We start from the raw sequence: 18,611 nt of genomic DNA, 5'->3' as shown, positions 1-18,611 counted from the left end.
GGATTCTGGGCACCACGGTAAATAAATAAAGTTCCTACTTCCTGGAGAAGCTGTAAAGTAGACTGTCAGCTCACAAGGAGCTACATACATACCTCACTTCATCAAACAAGCTGTTCATTTCGCCAATTAGCCGCTGATTTTCTTGTTCAAACTGTGAAGATGAGGAGACAAACACATTCAAGATGACATCACACTGAACTTAGGCAAGAGTTTCGCTAGAAAACTTTGATCTACCCTCCAGGAATCACTACCAAGCCCCTGGAGCCCGCAGTGGGATCGTCCTAGAAAGCAGTCTGGCCCCTGGACTCTGGCGCCCACTGCCCAGGCCCTTTTTGGGCTCTTCCAGGCATGCTTTCTCTGTGCCAAACCCTTTCACACTCCTGTGCTGTGACCCTTACCTCGATCCCCACCTGTGCCCCTGTGAACCTGGAACTTCCCCAGGCTCTGTACGCAGCTCTTGCTGTGTGGTGCTCAGATTCTACCAGTAACTCCTGTGTTCTCGGTGTGTGAGCTGTGCTTGGCCACAGACTGCAAGCCCTGCCAGCCAGCCACCAGGGCCTTGCATTGGCCTATTTCAGGGGATGGGGCCAGGGACATCTTTCATGTGGATTTAAGAAACAGAAGTCACATTCATGTCTTTAAAAATTATCCCAAACAATACATCAATAAATGTAGGTGGCTTTACATGAGGCAAATAAAAGGAACTTTTCTGCTTAGAAAAGGAGGAATTTTCTCAAAGTAACATCAGAAAACAATTTGGTTCTAATCAGCTCGACCAAAAAACATTTGCTAACTCAAAGGCATTAATATACCTGTATCATGAGTTATAAATGGAAATTTATTGTGCAAATCATACAATACCCTGAAACAATTTTGGAATATGTAACAACTGTTCCTTTGGGTGAAATAATGAATTAAATTGCCATTATGGGGCTTTAATTCATTATTTTACCCTGAGGAAAAATTCCAAAACAGTGATTATGAATTATGACCACAATTTGCTACAGTACTTTCCAATTTAAAACCAAAAGTGTGGTATGTCTTTCTATTTGTTCAGGGTTAAGCCTTTTGAATAAGATTTGGGTTAGTCAGACTATAAGATACAGTACTTAGCTATTATTCCCAATTAAGAAAGAAGTTAACTGGATATTAAACATCCTGTCATAAAAGTACTGAACATCATGGCCTTCTGCCCAAACCTCTGGAAGCGACACAATAAACATTAGGACGTTCTGCTGATTGTGGCTGCGCTAGTCACTGACGCTACGATGCTGAAGTAGCCGGTGTTACTGGGAATGGTCTCGGAAGTTTTCAGACAATGACTCAGGTCAGTGGAATGAAACGGAAGCATGGTGCGTCAGCAGTCACTATGGGAAGACGACACTTACTCTGTGGACACTCATTTGTCTCCTGCAGCTGCTGAATCACATGCTGCATGTGTGCAGGGCACACGGCGATGCAGACTCACAGCATCTTTCTGCTGGGAAGGGCCAGCACTTGCTGTGCCCTGCCCTCTGCCAGGTGCTCTACATACACTGCTGCGTCCGGCGCTTGTGACAATTCCATAGGGTGTTGATTCTGACCCAACTGAAGGCAGTGAAGCTAATTTTCTCACTCCAACTTAAGATAGTAAGTAGTATACAGAGGAATCATGGCTGACTCTGTCTAGTCCCAAAGCTCATATTCTTTCACCATGTCTTAATGGCAATGTAGCATGAGGTCATCATGGACATCCTTGCTGCCACCTTCCTCTGGTCCACCTTCCATGGCTGGTGAATTGTGTCTACAAAGGTTAATATACCTTTGCTGCTAACGAGTGCCTACAGGAGAAATGTAAAATCCTCAGACAAGCAATTGACTCTATTATTATGCTAGCTAGTTCCTTTATTTAGAGTAGTGGAGTGCATTTAAAAAAAGTCCACCACAGAAAGGTAAATCCTGCTTAAATATAAATGTATTCTTTCTTAATGAAAAGACAGGGCTATACACATTTTTATCTCTAGCAAAGAAATGGGGCAATGTTATAATATTTTGGGGAACATGATTCATCATTTCCATTAATAAAATTATTTTGTACAAACTGATGACAAAACTGAGATTCTAAGAAACATTTGCCATCATTTAGCTATAAGAAGGCAATATGATCCAACTGTACTTTCACCTGTCGGCTTTTCCACCTCAGCCTGCTCTCTGGTGGGGTGTCCCTCAGGGTGGTGGAGTGTCTCCAGGGTGGTGGAGTGTCCTCAGGGTGGTGTGCATACCCCTTTTATCCTCCCCTGTAGGTGCTGTTTCCAGGGAACCTCATCCAAGCCCATGCTTCAGACACCAGAGGTAAGACATCTCCTACATACACGTCTCTAGCCCAACCCCTAGACCCCATGCCCAGACACCTTCTGTGAATGTCCCCCAGGTAGCTCCCACTCACATCTTTGTAAAGTGAAATCCATTCATCCCCTGTCCAGGCCTGGACTGCCTACCTCTCTCTTTTTTTTTTTTTTTTTGAGACAGAGTCTCACTCTGTTGCCCAGGCTGGAGTGCTGAGTGCCGTGGTGTCAGCCTCGCTCAAAGCAACCTCCAACTCCTGAGCTCAAGCAATCCTTTTACCTCAGCCTCCCGAGTGGCTGCGACTACAGGCACGCGCCACCATGCCCGGCTAATTTTTTATATATATTTTTAGTTGGCCAAATAATTTCTTTCTATTTTTAGTAGAGACGGGTCTCGCTGTTGCTCAGGCTGATTTCGAACTCCTGACCTTGAGCGATCCTCCCGCCTCGGCCTCCCCGTGTGCTAGGATTACAGGCATGAGCCACCGTGCCCGGCCTATCTCCCTCTCTTGATTACCTAAGTTAGAAAACTCAAGGCTCTTCCCCAACCCCGCACCTGTCCTCCAATGGACCCCAGAGTCTAGTCCACTTCCCCCAACAGAGCTCTCATGGTGGCCTTCATTGCGCTCCCTGGTCAAGGCCTTCTCCGTCACTCGATTGGACTGGACAGCAATGGCTGACTGGGACCCTTGCTGCCATCAACATGCCATGCACACTGAGGCCTCCAGGTCCCATGTTTACTGGGTTTGGTGAGCACTTAATGAAAGAAAGAGGATGTGTTCTGGAACATGAGAGAGGCTGGAGAGGAAGGCAGGGGCCTCACAGTGTCCTTTAAAGCATTTGACTTACTTTCTTAGCTCAGAATTATTTTTGCCTATGCAGGACAAAGACAGCTCTGCTTATTATTCCAAAGAAAGTAACTATAGGTTCTGAAGGAGCACACCTCCCCCTAAAGAAAGTCCCAGGAAAGTCACAGCTAACAGTACCATCACTGGAATCAGTTTCAAATTTCTAAGGTGATGGTTTTAAAGGTAAAGCCACTCAAAGGGGATAAGCAGGTGTGAAACTATATCATGTATGAAATGTCTGTGAAATGAGGCCGAGTGCCAGCTGCCCCCTGCAAGACCTGACGCTGCAGTGCATGCCACAGTCCTTCCCTGCATGTGGGCAGATGTGACCCAAGAGCCTGAGCACTGCTGTCTCTTCTATACTGTACAGAGAGAGGCCGTCCTGCCTCATTTTTACAACCTGTCACCCTGAAGAGGAAAGGCAGGGGGAAGTCAATCTTACAAGCACCCGTGTGCCTGGCACTGTGTTGTATGCATCTCCTGGGCCGGCTCACTCTGTCATTAGTCCCACCTGTGAGGTGGCCATTATTTGTCCATTTCACAGATGAGGAAATGGAAGCCTAGAGCAGTGGGAGGGCACGGCTGACAGTGATGAGGCCAGGAGTGGGTCCTAGCTGGACAACTGCAGGGCTTGTATTCTTCCGACTAGGCTGTGCTACCTCTTGGCTTCTGGGTTTTTAGTGTTCACGTGTTCATGCCTTTTTAGGAAAGAGAAACCTGCCTCAGTCCTTTATTTCAGGCATGGAGAAGAAACAGTGAGTGTGGAGAGCAAAAGGAGCCCGAGCCAGTCCTTTGCCCTGGGCAGCCGATGCTCATGAGAGCACATGTGGCCCTGGCCATCCCTGCAGGTTTCAGCCTGCACACCTACGCCTGCAACAGCACTCTGGTGTGCCTGCGTGGCTGTTTCGACTCGCTTGCAGGCCGGCCCGTGTCAGTGTGCCACGCTATTCCTGTGAGGCTACACTCACCTAGACACCAGAGCCAACTTGGGGACATAAGTGAGCTGTCACACAGCAAGAGAAGCACAGGGTTTGGAGCCAGGGCTTGTGGTACAGAGCTTGGCTCAGCTGCTCTACTGGTTCCCTGACCTTGGGCAGGTCTTTGGAGTTTTTGTGCCTCATTTTCTTTAACTGTATAACATGACAGTTCCTACTTCACTCGATTGTTATGAAGATTAAACAAGACACGGTAACACAAAAGGCTTGGCATACAGAAGACATCCACAAGTATAAGTAGTAATACTAATACTAGCTTAACAAACTAGAGGATTCTTCTAGTTACTATTCATGATCCTGCTTTACCATTTAAAACAACCTTAAACTTTCATACTGTATTCAAAGTCATTCATCCATTCAACTAGTAATTCCCAAACACTGTTCTAGGCTCTGGGAATATGGCAGTGAAAGCAAGGCAAGATCCTGCTCTCAAGCTGGGCGCGGTGGCTCACGCCTGTCATTGAAGCACTCTGGGAGGCTGAGGTGGGAGGATCACTTCAGTTCAGGAGTTTGAGACCAGCATGAGCAAGAGTGAGACCCATCTCTTCTAAAAATAGAAAACCCAGCCAGGTATAGTGGCAACCTGTAGTCCCAGCTACTTGAGAGGCTGAGGCAGGAGGATCGCTTGAGCCCAGGAGTTTGAGGTTGCTGTGAGCTATGATGACACCACAGCACTCTAGCCAGGTTGACAGAGTGAGATTTTGTCTCAAAAAAAAAAAAAAGATTCTGTTCTTACGGAGCTTGTGATCTAGTGGAGGGCAAGGGAATAAAGCAGGATAATGGGACAGAGTGGCTGGGAGCCACCTCAAGTGGGGTGGCCAGGGAAGGCCTCTCTGAGGACATAACATCTGAGACCTGTAAGACTTGACAGTAGGGAGAGAAAATGCTTTCCAGGTGCAGTCATCAGCACCACAAACACCCCAGTCAGAGGCTCAGGGCTGGGAAAAGACAGGAACTCATTCTCACTTTACAGATCTGCAGCTTCACACTTCACTGGAGTAGCGGTGCCCAATCCCCAGTTCCCGGACCAGGACCAGCCTGTGGCCTGTTAGGAAACAGGCTGCACAGCTCCGCCTCCTGTCAGATCAGCGGTGGCATTAGATTCTCATAGGAGCGTGAACCCTACTGTAGACTGCGCGTGCCAGGGATCCAGGTTGCGGCTCCTTATGACAATCTAACGCCTGGTGACTGAAGGTGGAGCTGAGGCGGTGATGCTGGCGCCGGGGAGCGGCTGCAAATACAGATTCTCATTAGCAGAGAGCTTTGACTGGATAATCAATGCAATGCGCTTGAATCATCCCAAAACATTCCCCGCCATCTGTGGAAAAATTATCTTCCAGCTCTACCACTTATTAGGGGATTTTAGGCAAGATCCTTTCTTGGGTTTTTGCCAATGTTAAAAGGAGATAGGATGAGACTTTACGCTGAGCAAACAAGCTAGTGAGTAAATAAATAAAAAATAAAGATGGGAGTGCCCCACCACCTCTTGGTGCGATTATTAAGAAATCATGAAGAAAAGGGGTACCAAAAAGTTCTGTCAACTGCCAACTGGGACTCAAATTAAGATGCTATCATTTGCCAGGTGCAGTCACTGGAAAGCATGCTATGTGTGAGCCTTGTTCTCCATCCTTTAGGTAGAGGGCAGCTCTAGGAAACACCTGCCCGAGCATAGGAGTGTACTCCCATCTGGCTTCCACCACGCCAATGTCCAGATGAGCTATACACACACACTACTGGACATGAGCTGGCAGAAGTCTGTGCCAAACCTATCAGTTTCCTTTTGAAACACACCAAGAGCTAATTAACTATAGTGGTCAGCAACTAGGGGACAGGTCACTAAAAGGCAGGGATATTAGTAAAGGGGTTACTCTTTTGATTTTGCAGTCCTGACTTGCACTTTCTTCACATTACCATAACACTAGCAATTCAAGCAATTAAAAATCACCATAGTGGCAATTATAAAAGATCCATGTAGTTTAGGAGACTATTTTACTGCTGCTAAAAAGATATCTATTATTAGTAAAATTATTCCAAGACAGTTTCTTCTTTATGCTACCTTAAATTTATTTATTTATACACACACACACACACACACACACACACACACACACACACACACACACACAGAGTCTCACTTTGTTGCCCGGGCTAGAGTGCCGTGGCGTCAGCCTCGCTCACAGCAACCTCAAACTCCTGGGCTCAAGCAATCCTACTGCCTCAGCCTCCTGAGTAGCGGGGACTACAGGCATGTGGCACCATGCCCAGCTAATTTTTTCTATATATTTTTAGTTGTCTAGCTAATTTCTTTTTATTTTTAGTAGAGACAGGGGTCTCACTCTTGCTCAGGCTGGTCTCGAACTCCTGACCTTGAGCAATCCTCCCTCCTCGGCCTCCCAGAGTGCTAGGATTACAGGTGTGAACCACCACGCCTGGCCTACTTTAAATTTAAAACGTGAAAAGCATACTACGAATTAGGAAATGAAGTAGGAAAGTATATATAAAATATATATTTATAATTTTAAAAACTCAGTATAAAAATCAAAGGCATTTAGGATGACCTTCTATTTAAGGAAATGATGTTACAAAAACCACTTAGAAATAAATGATAAGACAGAAATAGCATTACCATTTGTATTTCTTCTGGGGATAATTCATCTTCACCTTTGCCCTCTCCCCAGGTTCCCAATTCAGGTTGTGCTTCGGCTGAAATCTTTTCTGTTGAAAAACATATTAAAAATAGATAAAATACCAAATATTCATTTCAGAATAGGTTGGCTTGGATGCAAGCACATTAAAAACACAAGATGGAACCAGAATCTTACAGCTGTCCATATTTGATTATCTGTTGGCTAATATTCAGGCATTACAGGTGTGAGTCTTCCGCAATGTTTAGGCCTTAAATTGCCTTTATGTATGCACATGTGTGTGCATGTGTGTGATGGGGAGGGGCACCTATGCAGTTTCCACATTGCTCTGATGTCAGCAATGGCTGCCAACTAAATGGACATTCTTCAGAACCAGTTTAAAGTGTTTTACTTCAAGACACATATATGCTTACACTCCTCCCTCTACTTTTAAAGACTGCAGAAACATGAATATTTTCATTCATATAAAATATATAAATATATGTATGTATATGAATGTATGTATATGAATATAAATAAATAAATACAGGAAGTGATATACCATTCCCCAATCCTATTCCTCTCTCAGAAGTTAACTGCTTTGATGTAGCTTCATAGACTTTATTTGAAAGTATTCACATACAAAGATACGCAAGTCCCTGCTCACTCCTGAAACTCAGAAATAGTACATAGTTTTGTGTGTATAGTGGCTTGTTTTTCACAAAGCTATCAATGGTAATATATTGTTCTAAAATGTGTTTTGTATGATTTATCAATATATCTTGGAGATCATTCTAGGTCAGTCCATATAGACCTACCTCATTCTTTTAAACTGGTGCATAATATTCCATTGTAAGGATACTATTCTTTTGTTGTTATTGGGTAATAATGTTGTTTATTCCCAGGATGAAAGACAACAGAACACTCTCATAGGAACAGTCCTGTTTTGCTTCTAATACCCCTTGACCAATCTGGAAAAATGTGTCTAATCAGCCTGGAGTCCAGTTACTGGACATATGAGGTCCCTACAGAATTTGGAATGGACACACTGACCCCTAGTATTTATTGAGGGGTTTTTGTGGTGCTCAGCTTTGAGGATACACTATTCTTTATGTAACCATAACTCCACTGATAATCCTTCAGTTATTTCAGATTTTTCACTAGCACAGTGGTACCATGTCCCAGTCCATGCTTGTGTGCCTGCTGGAGTACTCTCCCAGGACAGACGCCACAGCATGGAACTGCTGAGGGTGAGTGCATGAACATTTTAATCTAGAGAACTTTTTGAGCATCATCAGATAAACACATGATGGTGACAATGCCACTGGCTCCTAGAAAGATTGCTGTCATTCAGGATGATGTGAGAGAGATCTATAAGTTCATAAATGAGGTAGGAGTGGGAGAAGAGGGGAGAGGGATAGCAGGGATTCATCCCTGAGTCACTCTGTGTCTGCCTGTCTTAGCCATGCCTCTGGGCTTATCAGTGGGTTGCCAAGTACTCAAAGGCAAATATTGCTTTTTCCTTTCTTCCTCAAGCTCAGGAAATTTCCCATAGTTGATCTTAGCCCCATGAAATGCGGACAAGTCCAGGGTTTTTAAATAGGGGAAAAGAATATAACGATAGTAATGATTTAGAGAAAGCAGATGAAGCAGGACATGTATGAAAGTTATAATTATTATTGGGACTATGTCTTCACAAAGAAAAAATCTCTGTGTCATCCATGATTTAGTGCAGGCTTTTAACCCTTTGCACTCAGATGTCGAGTGTGACTCAACACGGTTAGCAAAAATTATAGAGATTAAAATTACTCTTTGAATGTATAAATAATTTGAAATATAAAAAAATCCAAATAAGCTTGTATGAAAAGAAACTCCAGTTTTTTATTCTACTGCCACACTTTGTAAAATCTGGGGTATTTAAAAAATTAAATCCCGAGTAGAATAAAGGAATCGAGAAAAAAGCAAGCGAGTGCAAAGGGTTAAAAAATGGCTGTTTTGGCCAGAACTGTCATTATAGAAAAACATGTTTATAAAAGACAGGCTGAAGTCATCTTTAGATTGGGTGTTGTTCTGAGAAGATATTCTTCAGGCAGGAACATTTGTACTTTTCATTCACCTGCTATGCCGCCCCAAGAGCTCACTGTCTCCAACTTGTCCTCACTATGGTACCCACTATACATTTTTACTGTTGTTGACTTTACTAAGGATAAAAACACCAAAATTGGAAACACAGAAACCTCATTCATATCTGAACCAAGCACAGATTAACTCTGAGTTAGAAAGAGAAAGTTCTGTTAGCAGAACTCATATTCTACAACATGCTCAAGTCTGTGGCCATCTGAAGCCTTCCTGACTTGCTGTTCTCAGAATATGCTAAAAGCACAGCACTCACCACTTCAGACTGCCAGTGCCCTGGTGCCAGCATAGCCAAGTCCAGACTCCTTGGTCAGGCATTCAAAGACTTCTGTGCCCTGGGGCCAGCCCACCTTTCCAACCTTAATCCCCCTTCTTCTCCCCTTTCCTGTGCATCACCAAACCCCAGGTGTCCTCTTTCCGGACTCCATTCCACTCTTCCTGCATTCTGGCCTCTGGGCACTTGCCTGTGTTGCTCCCTCTGTCTAGAGCAGACACCCTTCCCAGTGCTGCCTCCCTTGAAGTCGCCCTGACACTCTGCCTGAACTCTGAACTCTGTCCTCTCACCTCTGCCCCCCACTTAGTGCACTACTTACTTTCTGCCAGGAGCTGGCATCTTATCCTTCCCATCAATTGGGCTCCCTGAGTGCAGGGACCAGGAGTCACTTGAGAAAAATGATGATAAGGATTCACAAGCAATCACATCCATCCTAGTGCTAGGGGAAATCAACGTCAGGAAACAAATTACAAATGGGTACGAGAAGATCTCATCCTGACTAGGCAGGAATGCTGAAGAAAAAGGCCTAAACATCAGATATGGACAGGAGGTCAGTTGTGAACACAGAGGTGCTTAACATTGCTAACTAAATGAAAAAAATAACAAATGTAGTGCCTTTTTAAAATAGGAGTATGACAGGCAAGACACTGTTCTCTGCCTGGAACTAAACCACCTCATCCTATACCAAAATATATTTTGTCTAAGATACATTGCAAGTGTCAAAAGAAAAATGTAAAAACTAAAACGCAAAAATAAATAAAAGAACACTGTGCATATAGCCCAGGTTAAAAAAATCTTTTTGGTAACTGTAGATAAACTTAGAAAAATGTCTGTACAGGTCGAAACCATCTTCCAACTGGCACAAAGGAAAGGGCAGATACACAGCATGTTAACAAGATTCACCTGCCAATGTCAAGGCTGGGATGGAGAGGGAACATCAACGGCCCTAGAAAGCAGGCGGTGCATGGCAGGCAGGGCAGGCCTTTCCCCTGGGCTAGCCCTGGCCTGCATCTCCCTTCCTGTACCTTCTTCTCAGCGGGTATATCCAGGCTCACAGCTCTCAACCGCCTATTTCCAGCCCTGCATTCTTCCCATTCACTCCAATACTGACTCCTTTTCCACCTGCATATCAAACAGGTATCTCAGATATGACATGTATAAATCAGAATTGCAATTCCATTTCCTGCCCACTCCTCCCAGCTTGCTGCCAAACCTCCAGCCAGCTCAGGCAGTGATGCCACCTTCCAACTAGTTGCTCCAGCTCCAAACCTACCATTGTCCTAGCTTACTCTCTGTCCCACACATCTCACAGCCTACTGCTAGCTCATCTCAGGTTCCAGAGCACAAGCTGAGTCCCACACTTCTACTTCCACCTGGGCCCCTGACCCTCACTGCAGATACCGTCAGCCCATGTCAGGGACACTGCAGGAGGTTCCTGACATGCTAGCTGCCTCTATTCCAACTCCTCACAGCAGTCACAGGGGTTTAAAATGTGAACCAGACTGAGTCTCTCCCCAGCCTAAAAACCTCCAGGGGCTTTTCTCTGCACTTAGAGTCAAAGCCAAACCTATGCTCCCCAGGAGGACTAGGCCTCTCCCTGCCCCGTCTTTTCTCATCCGCCCTTCCTGTCCCCTGCCCCAACCCTTCCTCACAAGGGTGTGTGTACACAAGCATCTGTGTGTATGTACGTGTGCTTAAATATGCCAAGCTCATTTCTCCCTCCTGTGCCTTTTCACTGCCTGGAGAGCTTTCATCTGTGTGAGGCTCTGATTTCTCCACATCTTCGCTAAGGCTTGGTATCATTGGTCTTCTTCATTCTAGCCACCCTCGGGGTGTGAACTGGTGTTTCACTGTGGTTGGGGTTTGTAATTCCCTGATGACTAATGATGTTTTACATCTTTTCACATGCTTACTGATCATCTGTATGTCTTCCCTGGAGAAAATTTTACTTAGATCCTTTGTCCATTTGTTAATTGGTTTGTCTTTTTATTATTGAGCTGTAAGTTTTTTCTATATTCTGGATACAAGTCCCTTATTAGATGATTTGTAAATATTTTCTCCCATTCTGTGAACTGTCTTTTCACTTTCTTCATAGTGTCCTTTGAAACAGAAGTTTTTAACCCCAATGACTACCATTTATCCTCCCCACATCCTTGAAGGTAGGTATTATCACCCTCATTTTTAAAATAGGAAAACAGGTGTGCTCAGAAGTGCCAGGAAGAGCTGGGGGTGGGAGCCAGACTGCCTCTGAAGAGGCCCCTTCACTAGCCCACCTGTCTCCACATGCCAGACGGTGTAACCGAGCGCTCTCCCTCAGTGCTGGGCGGGCTGCTTTTGTCAGGAGATGACCTTGTAATTATAAAGTACCTAAATAATGACTTTAAAGTAAAAATGTAAGCCGTGAAGAACAACATTCCTTCACTCTGATAACTTGTTTTCTACCATCCAGAAGCAATAGGTTTCTCTAACATCAGGCAATACTTCCACAGCAACAAAAAGCAATCAGTGTACCACACAGGGTCTCCATTTAGTCACTTGTTTTCTCAACAAATACTGACTGCATGCCTCCTATGTGCCAGGCATTGTTCTGGGTACCAGTGTTATGGTAGTTAACAAAATACAGAAATTTCTGTCCTCATGGAATTTATGTTTTAATAGGAAAGACAGATAATAAAGATTAATTAACAAAAAACTTATAAAAATTAATAAAACACATACAAGGTTAGTGAAAAGTGCCAGGGAGAGAGAAAGCAGGGAGACAGGGAGACAGGAAGTATCAGGAAGGCTCAGTCCTCCTCCTTCTTCTTTCCAGCTACCTTCACTCTTCAGGGATCTCATCCTCTCTCAAGGGTTCAGTGCTACCTACAGACCTGTCACCTGACCTCTAGACTCCCTCATGAATCCAACTCCCTGCTCAGCATCTCTGCCGGGTGTCTCAATAGTCACAGCCCCTGCACCGAGCTCCAGACCCACCTGGTCCCCAGCTTGCCCCCACAGTCCTCTACTTGCAGAGGGCTACTGTAAGGATGATGATACAGGTCAAGCATCTCTGATCTGAGAATCCAAAATCTGAAATGCTTCAAAATCTGAAACTTTTTGAATACTGACATGATGCTCAAAGGGAATGCTTACTGGAGCATTTTGGATTTTGGATTAGGGATGCTCAACTAGTAAGTATAATGCAAATATTCCAAATCCAAAAAGATCTGAAATCTAAAACACTTCTGGTCCCAAGCATTTGGATAAGGGATACTCAGCCTGTAAATTCTGTGACACATTTGGGATGTGCCAGGTATCTGGAAGGAGTGAACGAGAGCTGCTGTGTACCACAGAAGGGTATGCTAAGAAGACTCTCAGGCCTCTCCTGGCTTCAGCTGTAACCCTGGGATTCAAGCAAAGCAACCCCCCACCCACCGCAACTCGGAGACACAGCAAACTAAGCAGGCACCCCTACGTGGGGCAGGGCGCTGGCTGGACATGAGGATCAAAGACATCTATGGCCACCCTGTGTAAGTCCCCCTGCACGTGCAGACTTTATGGAGACCCCGTATTTCTTCAGCGTTCACTGTGTGTCAGGACCTGTTCTAAGTCATGGGCCATCTCGTATCCATGATGACAGGAAGCACATAAACCCAGACTTGCATTTCGTCCCATTGGCTTGACTGGCTGTGGAAGCCCACTGAGATGGCACACTGCACCCTGAAGCGGGCCTGGCGGCTCCACACAGGGGCAGTGCTGACGCCACAGGGCACTGTCGCCAAGGAGGACTCCTTGAGCAGGCAGCTCTGATATTTCCTCCTGAGTCTGGGGCTCCAGTCCCCAGGCAGCCCATGCACAGCGCCAGCAGACGCTCTCTTCTGGACGCTGCCAGTGTCCTGGTGACTGGAGAACCCTCCCATCCTGCCTCTGCAGTAGTCATTAAGCTCTGTGACAGAAAAAAAGGCTGCCACCTCCTTATACTTCCTTTGCTTTATGCAAATACAAATACCCCAACATTTCTGGGTCTGTGATCCTTTTTCCCTACGTTGTATTCTTGCCAACATGTCATGAGAAAGAAATTTAAGGCAATATCTTTATTTTAATTCATACCTGGATATTCTTCAGTGGTAGGTTTTTCCTCAGAGTCTTTTGAAGGATTCTGTGACACCTTCTCAGATGTGGATTCTCTTGTTTTTGTCTTTGGCTCTGGTTCCAGCTTAGATCTAGAAATGAATAATCAGCAGTCAACTACTTTACTTCCATAACATGGATTCCTTTTTGACAACAGAAGGGAGTCAAATGTGACCCTGTACTTTTGTTCTGTGCCTCTCTACAGGGGAGTAGAGTTGTTGCCTTTGGGCCTAGTGGCCACCTGGACACACCTCCAATGGGGCACTTTTTACAAGGCACTGGCATTGCTGCCTGCAGGATAGAGACTGTGCACCCACCTCTGCATTCCCAGCCACAGCACAGTGACCAGCATACAGGGGGAGGGTGCAGTCAGTAAGTGCTGAATACACCCCCCCATAGATTGGACACTACATTCAACACGTGGGCAGTGAAAGCTGACTGTCCCATGTTCAGCAAACCCAGGAAACTGGATTTACACTAATCCAGTAGTTTACACTAATGCAAAAGTACGGCTGAATATATACACACACACATTAATATATGCCCATACACATATGTAAGCACTATGTTGAAACAATGTAACTATGAAAGCACATATCCTTAAATAAACATTTCCCTGCCTCTTTCCCCACTGGGCTCCTTCCCATGCTATTATCTTCTTGTCCACCTATAGGGCTCAGCACAACCTTACCTACTTAGAGAACCCTTCTCTGACTTTCCTATCTAAGAAAGGCTCCTCCTGTTCCTCTTTACCTGTCTTTTCCACAACAGTTATCACAGTCTCTAACACCTTATTAATTATTTGTTGACTGTCAGCCTTGCTCCACTGAGCGTACATTCTGTGAGGAGGGTCTTTGCCTTTATGAGCTGTGCTTGTTGCTTAGCCCTAGATCCTGGATTAGTGCCTGGCATTCAGTGTTTAATAAATATATGTTGAATGAATGAATGCATTATAAATACCAGTAAATGGCTAATAAGAGAAAAAAACTGGTTATGAAACAGGCCTTGTAACAGCTTTACTAGAATCTATATAACTACGAAAATTATAGACAGAGTTCTAAAACCATCTAGGATAAATTCCATATTGTTAGGCAGACAGACTATAATTAAAAGAACAACGTAAATACATATTAGATGATATTACTAGTGGCAGCTAACATTTATTGAGGGCTTATGTACTGGACATTTTTCTAAGCACTTTACATGGATAGATTTATGTAATTCCAAAACATCCCGATAAGGTAGGTGCTAGTATTAAAGACCTTTTTACAAAGGAGGAAACGAGGTATATATAAGTTAGAAAACTTGCCCAGTTCAAATTATAGTCAGCAAATGGCTGGGCTGGGACATGACCTCAGGGAATCCAGCTCTGGACCCCTCACTCTTAACAGCTGCTCCATGTAGGGTATACGCTAATCATCATGTTCCATGGGAAAGGACTTTTGTGCTCAAAAAGTCTGTAAGAATTATCTGGCTATTTCTAAGACAGAATTATTTTATATTTCCACTAGCTATGTATGAGAGTTCCAGTTGCTCCACACCCTCCCCAACATCGGCCATTTTTAATTTAGCTAGTCTAATAAGTGTGAAATGGTATTTTGTGAGTTTTTATTTATTTTATTGTGAAACAATCACACAAAGTAAAGTCTGTAGTACAAAGAACCCCTTTTTCCTGAACCATTGGAGAGCAAGTTGCCAACCTGATCCCCTTTACCTTCGAATGTTTTCTATTCCCTAAAAATAAGAGCATTCTTGGACATGGTAAGAATATAACCATCAAAAGCAGAAAATTTATATTCCCACATTACTTCCATCTTTTCCTCAGACTCCATTCTACTTTGATCAGTTATCTCAATAACATCCTTTATAACATTAAGAGCCAGCTCAGAATCACGCATTATATCTCATTGCTATTTTTCCTGTCTCCTTCATTTGGAACAATTGTTCAGTCTTCTTGAGCTTCATAGCCTGATACACAACAATGTGCCAGTTATTCTGTAAGAGGTCTCTCATGTTGAGTTTGATGTTTCCTTACTGTTGGATTCAGGTTATGCGTCTTTGTCAGAAATCACAAAAGTGATACTGCTTCCCTTTTTTGGTTGCATTCTATCAGGCTGTGTGTGATTTCACTTTGCCCATTTGATGGAGGTGGTGGCTGCCAGGCTCTCCCAGGGAAAGTTATCTTTCCCACTTTGTAATTAATAAGTATGGTGAGGGCTTTGACACTATGTATCTATTTCAAACTTTCAACTTATTCATTTATTTATTCCTATCTAAATTCATAATGTCCTGTTTCAGTCAATGTATTATAATCTGCTACTATCATTTATTTTTATGCTCAAATTATCCCCCATTTGGCCAGTAGAAGTCTCTTCAAATTGACTGCTGTGTCCTTTAGATATGTTCGCATCATTATCATAGCCCTTCTTTACTTTGCGATATAACCGAATGTTCTAGGCTCATTTTACAGGTTCCTTGCCGCAGCCTAAGAATCAGCCATTTCTCCAAGAAGCCTGGGTCTCTGAGGGTGAAATTGGTATCTAGGAGCCAAGACCGTGGTGGAAGTATGCTTATTGCTACTGTGGTGTCACTGCTTCCAGGCTTTCTCAGTGGCCAGAGATTGTGAATATATCCACGCATTTTCATACATATACATACACACACTTACAACCATACTTATTGCTATGTTGATCTTAGTAATTGAAAACCATGAATTCACACCAGTATCTTTCATTCCAATGCACAGCCACAGGGTTCATTCTGGCTTTCCACCTTAAACGTCTCCTATAGTGAGAAACCTGGCTTCTAATATCCTTCTGTATTTACTACATGGTCAGTTCCCCTATATATAACCCACTCCTCATCTCTACCAGGGACTCTTCCCTGATGCCAATCTGCCTCTCTCCTTGCCGGGGCTCTGCCTGCCCACGCTGAGCCACCTTCCTCCCCCAGCTCGGGCTGGGCTCTGATGCAGTACTCCAAACGAAATGCTGCTCCCCACCACTGTAGACACCCTTCTTACAACCCCTGCTTCATGGCTGCAGGACTGAATTGTTTAGGAAGGCAGAGGGCTTAGTCAACTTTTAAATAAGGGCTCCTTTAATGTCTGTCATCCTTTGTGTCCAGACTATGCTAATGTGCCAGTTTTCAATTTAAAATGACTGAAAGACTGCAGTACAGCAGACTTAGACAAAGTTAAGTGGAGTTTATTAAGTGATAGAAACAGACTAATTATACCCAGAATGTCTACTGAAATCCTCAGAGAAATTACAAATTTACTAGTTGAAGACAATTAGAAAAAGAGCAATTTTTTAAGTCATCAAAAGATCTGTTTATGCCCCATGATTTATTTAAATTGATTTCTCAAACTGAAGGCTAAGCATTTCAGAACTGCAATCAACACAGTTTCTACCTGACCAACATCTGTTTCCAGGTCCCATATTTGAAAAAACTTCAGGATTCTATTTAAAATTTAAAAAGAAAAGGAGACAGAAAAGAGGAAGAAAGACAGACTTTTTAGTATTGAAACAAGAAAATATGTGGGAGGTCTTTGCAAACCTTAAATAAAGCCCTATACAAATATTACACAGAAGAGATTATTTAAGATTTAAGCATAGCTCTTACACAGGCATACCTTGTTTTACTGCGCTTAGCTTCCTTGCCTCCAAGATATTGTGTCCTTTTTCCCCCCAAAAAAACAGATCGAAGATTTGTGGCAACCCTGCATTGAACAAATCCGTTGGCACCATTTTCCTAATAGCATGTACTCACTTTGTGTCTTTGTGTCACATTTTGGTAATTCTTGCAATATTTACAACTTTATTATTATTATTATATCTGTTATGGTGATCTGTGATCAGTGATCTTTGATCAGTGATCTTTTGATCTTTGATGTTACTACTGTATTTGTTTTGGGGTACCATGAACCACAACCATATAAAATAAAAAACAATAAAAAAATGTATGTGTTCTGACTGTTCCCCTGACTAGCTGTTATGCTCCTCCTCAGGCTGCCTTAGTCCCTGAGACATAACAGTATTAAAATTAGGCCAATTAATAACCATACAAGGGCCTTTTAGTGGTCACGTGAAAGGAAGAGTCATACTGTCTCTCACTTTAAATCAAAAGCTAGAAATGATGAAACTTAGTGAGGAAAGCATGTCAAAAGCTGAGATAGGCTGAAAACTAGGCCTCTTGCACTAAACAGTTAGCCAGGTTGTGAATGCAAAGAAAAAGTTCTTGAAGGAAATTAAAAGTGCTATTTTAGTGAGCACACAAATGATAAGAAAGCAAAACGGTCTTATTGCTGATAAGGAGAAAGTGTTAGTGGTCTGGATAGAAGATCGAACCACAACATTCCCTTAATCCAAAACCTAATCCAAAGAAAGGCCCTAATTCTTTTCAAATTCTATGATGGCTGAGAGAGATAAGGAAGCTGCAGAAGAAAAGCTGCAAGATAGCAGAAGTTGGTTCACGAGGTTTAAGAGAAAGAAGCCATCTCCATAACATATAAGGTGAAGCAAGAAGTGCTGATGGAGGGCTGAAGCAAGTTATCCAGAATATCAAGCTAGGATAAATGGTGAAGGTGGCTACACTAAACAACAATTTTTCAATGGAGATAAATAACTTTATATAGGAAGAAGATGCCATCTAGGCCTTTCATAGCTAGACAGGAGAAGTCAATGCTTGGTTTTCAAGCTTCAAAGGGCAGGCTGACTCTCATGTTAGGGGCTTCAACTTGAAGCCAACGCCTTTTATCATTCCAAAAATCCTAGGGCTCTTAAGAATGATGCTAAATCTAATCTGTCCATGTTCTATAAATGGAACGACAAAGCCTGAATGACAAAACATCTGTTTATAGCATGGTTAATTATTGAGTCTTACTGCTCAGAAAAAGATTCTTATCAAAACATTACTGCACATGGACAATCCACCTGTTTATCCAAGAGCTCTGATGGGGACTTACAAAGAGATTAATGTTTTCACGCCTGCTAACACAACATTCATTCTACAGCCCATGGATCAAGGGGTAATTTTTACTTTCAGGTTTTATTATTTAAGAAATATATTTCATAAAGCTATAGCTGCCATAGCTAGTGATTCCTCTGATGGATCTGGGCAAAGTAAATTAAAAACTATATAGAAAGATTCATCATTCTAGATGCCATTAAGAACTTTCACAATTCATGGAAGGAGGTCAAAATATCAACCTTAACAAGGGTTTAGAAGAAATGGATTCCAAACCTCATGAATAACTTGGGGGTGGGGGGGATTCAAGACTTCAGTGGAGGAAGTAACTG

At 43.3% G+C, this 18,611-nt stretch overlaps 1 protein-coding gene across 2 annotated transcripts in view; it reads right to left on the bottom strand.

Annotated features, from left to right (window-relative positions):
• Positions 1 to 18,611, bottom strand: part of STX18 (syntaxin 18) — a 129,872-nt gene that overhangs the window by 5,817 nt on the left and 105,444 nt on the right. For both annotated transcript variants that reach the window (XM_012739700.3, XM_075992958.1), the window contains 3 exons: positions 13,291 to 13,403; positions 6,794 to 6,882; positions 93 to 151 (listed from right to left, as the gene is read on the bottom strand). In XM_012739700.3, the coding sequence (XP_012595154.1) occupies positions 93 to 151; positions 6,794 to 6,882; positions 13,291 to 13,403 (261 nt within the window). The remainder of the gene's footprint in view (positions 1 to 92; positions 152 to 6,793; positions 6,883 to 13,290; positions 13,404 to 18,611) is intronic.

This window comes from Microcebus murinus, chromosome 16, assembly GCF_040939455.1.
Source record: "Microcebus murinus isolate Inina chromosome 16, M.murinus_Inina_mat1.0, whole genome shotgun sequence".
In the NCBI taxonomy this organism is placed as follows: Eukaryota; Metazoa; Chordata; class Mammalia; order Primates; family Cheirogaleidae; genus Microcebus; species Microcebus murinus.
This window is presented reverse-complemented; position numbering and strand designations above follow the sequence as displayed.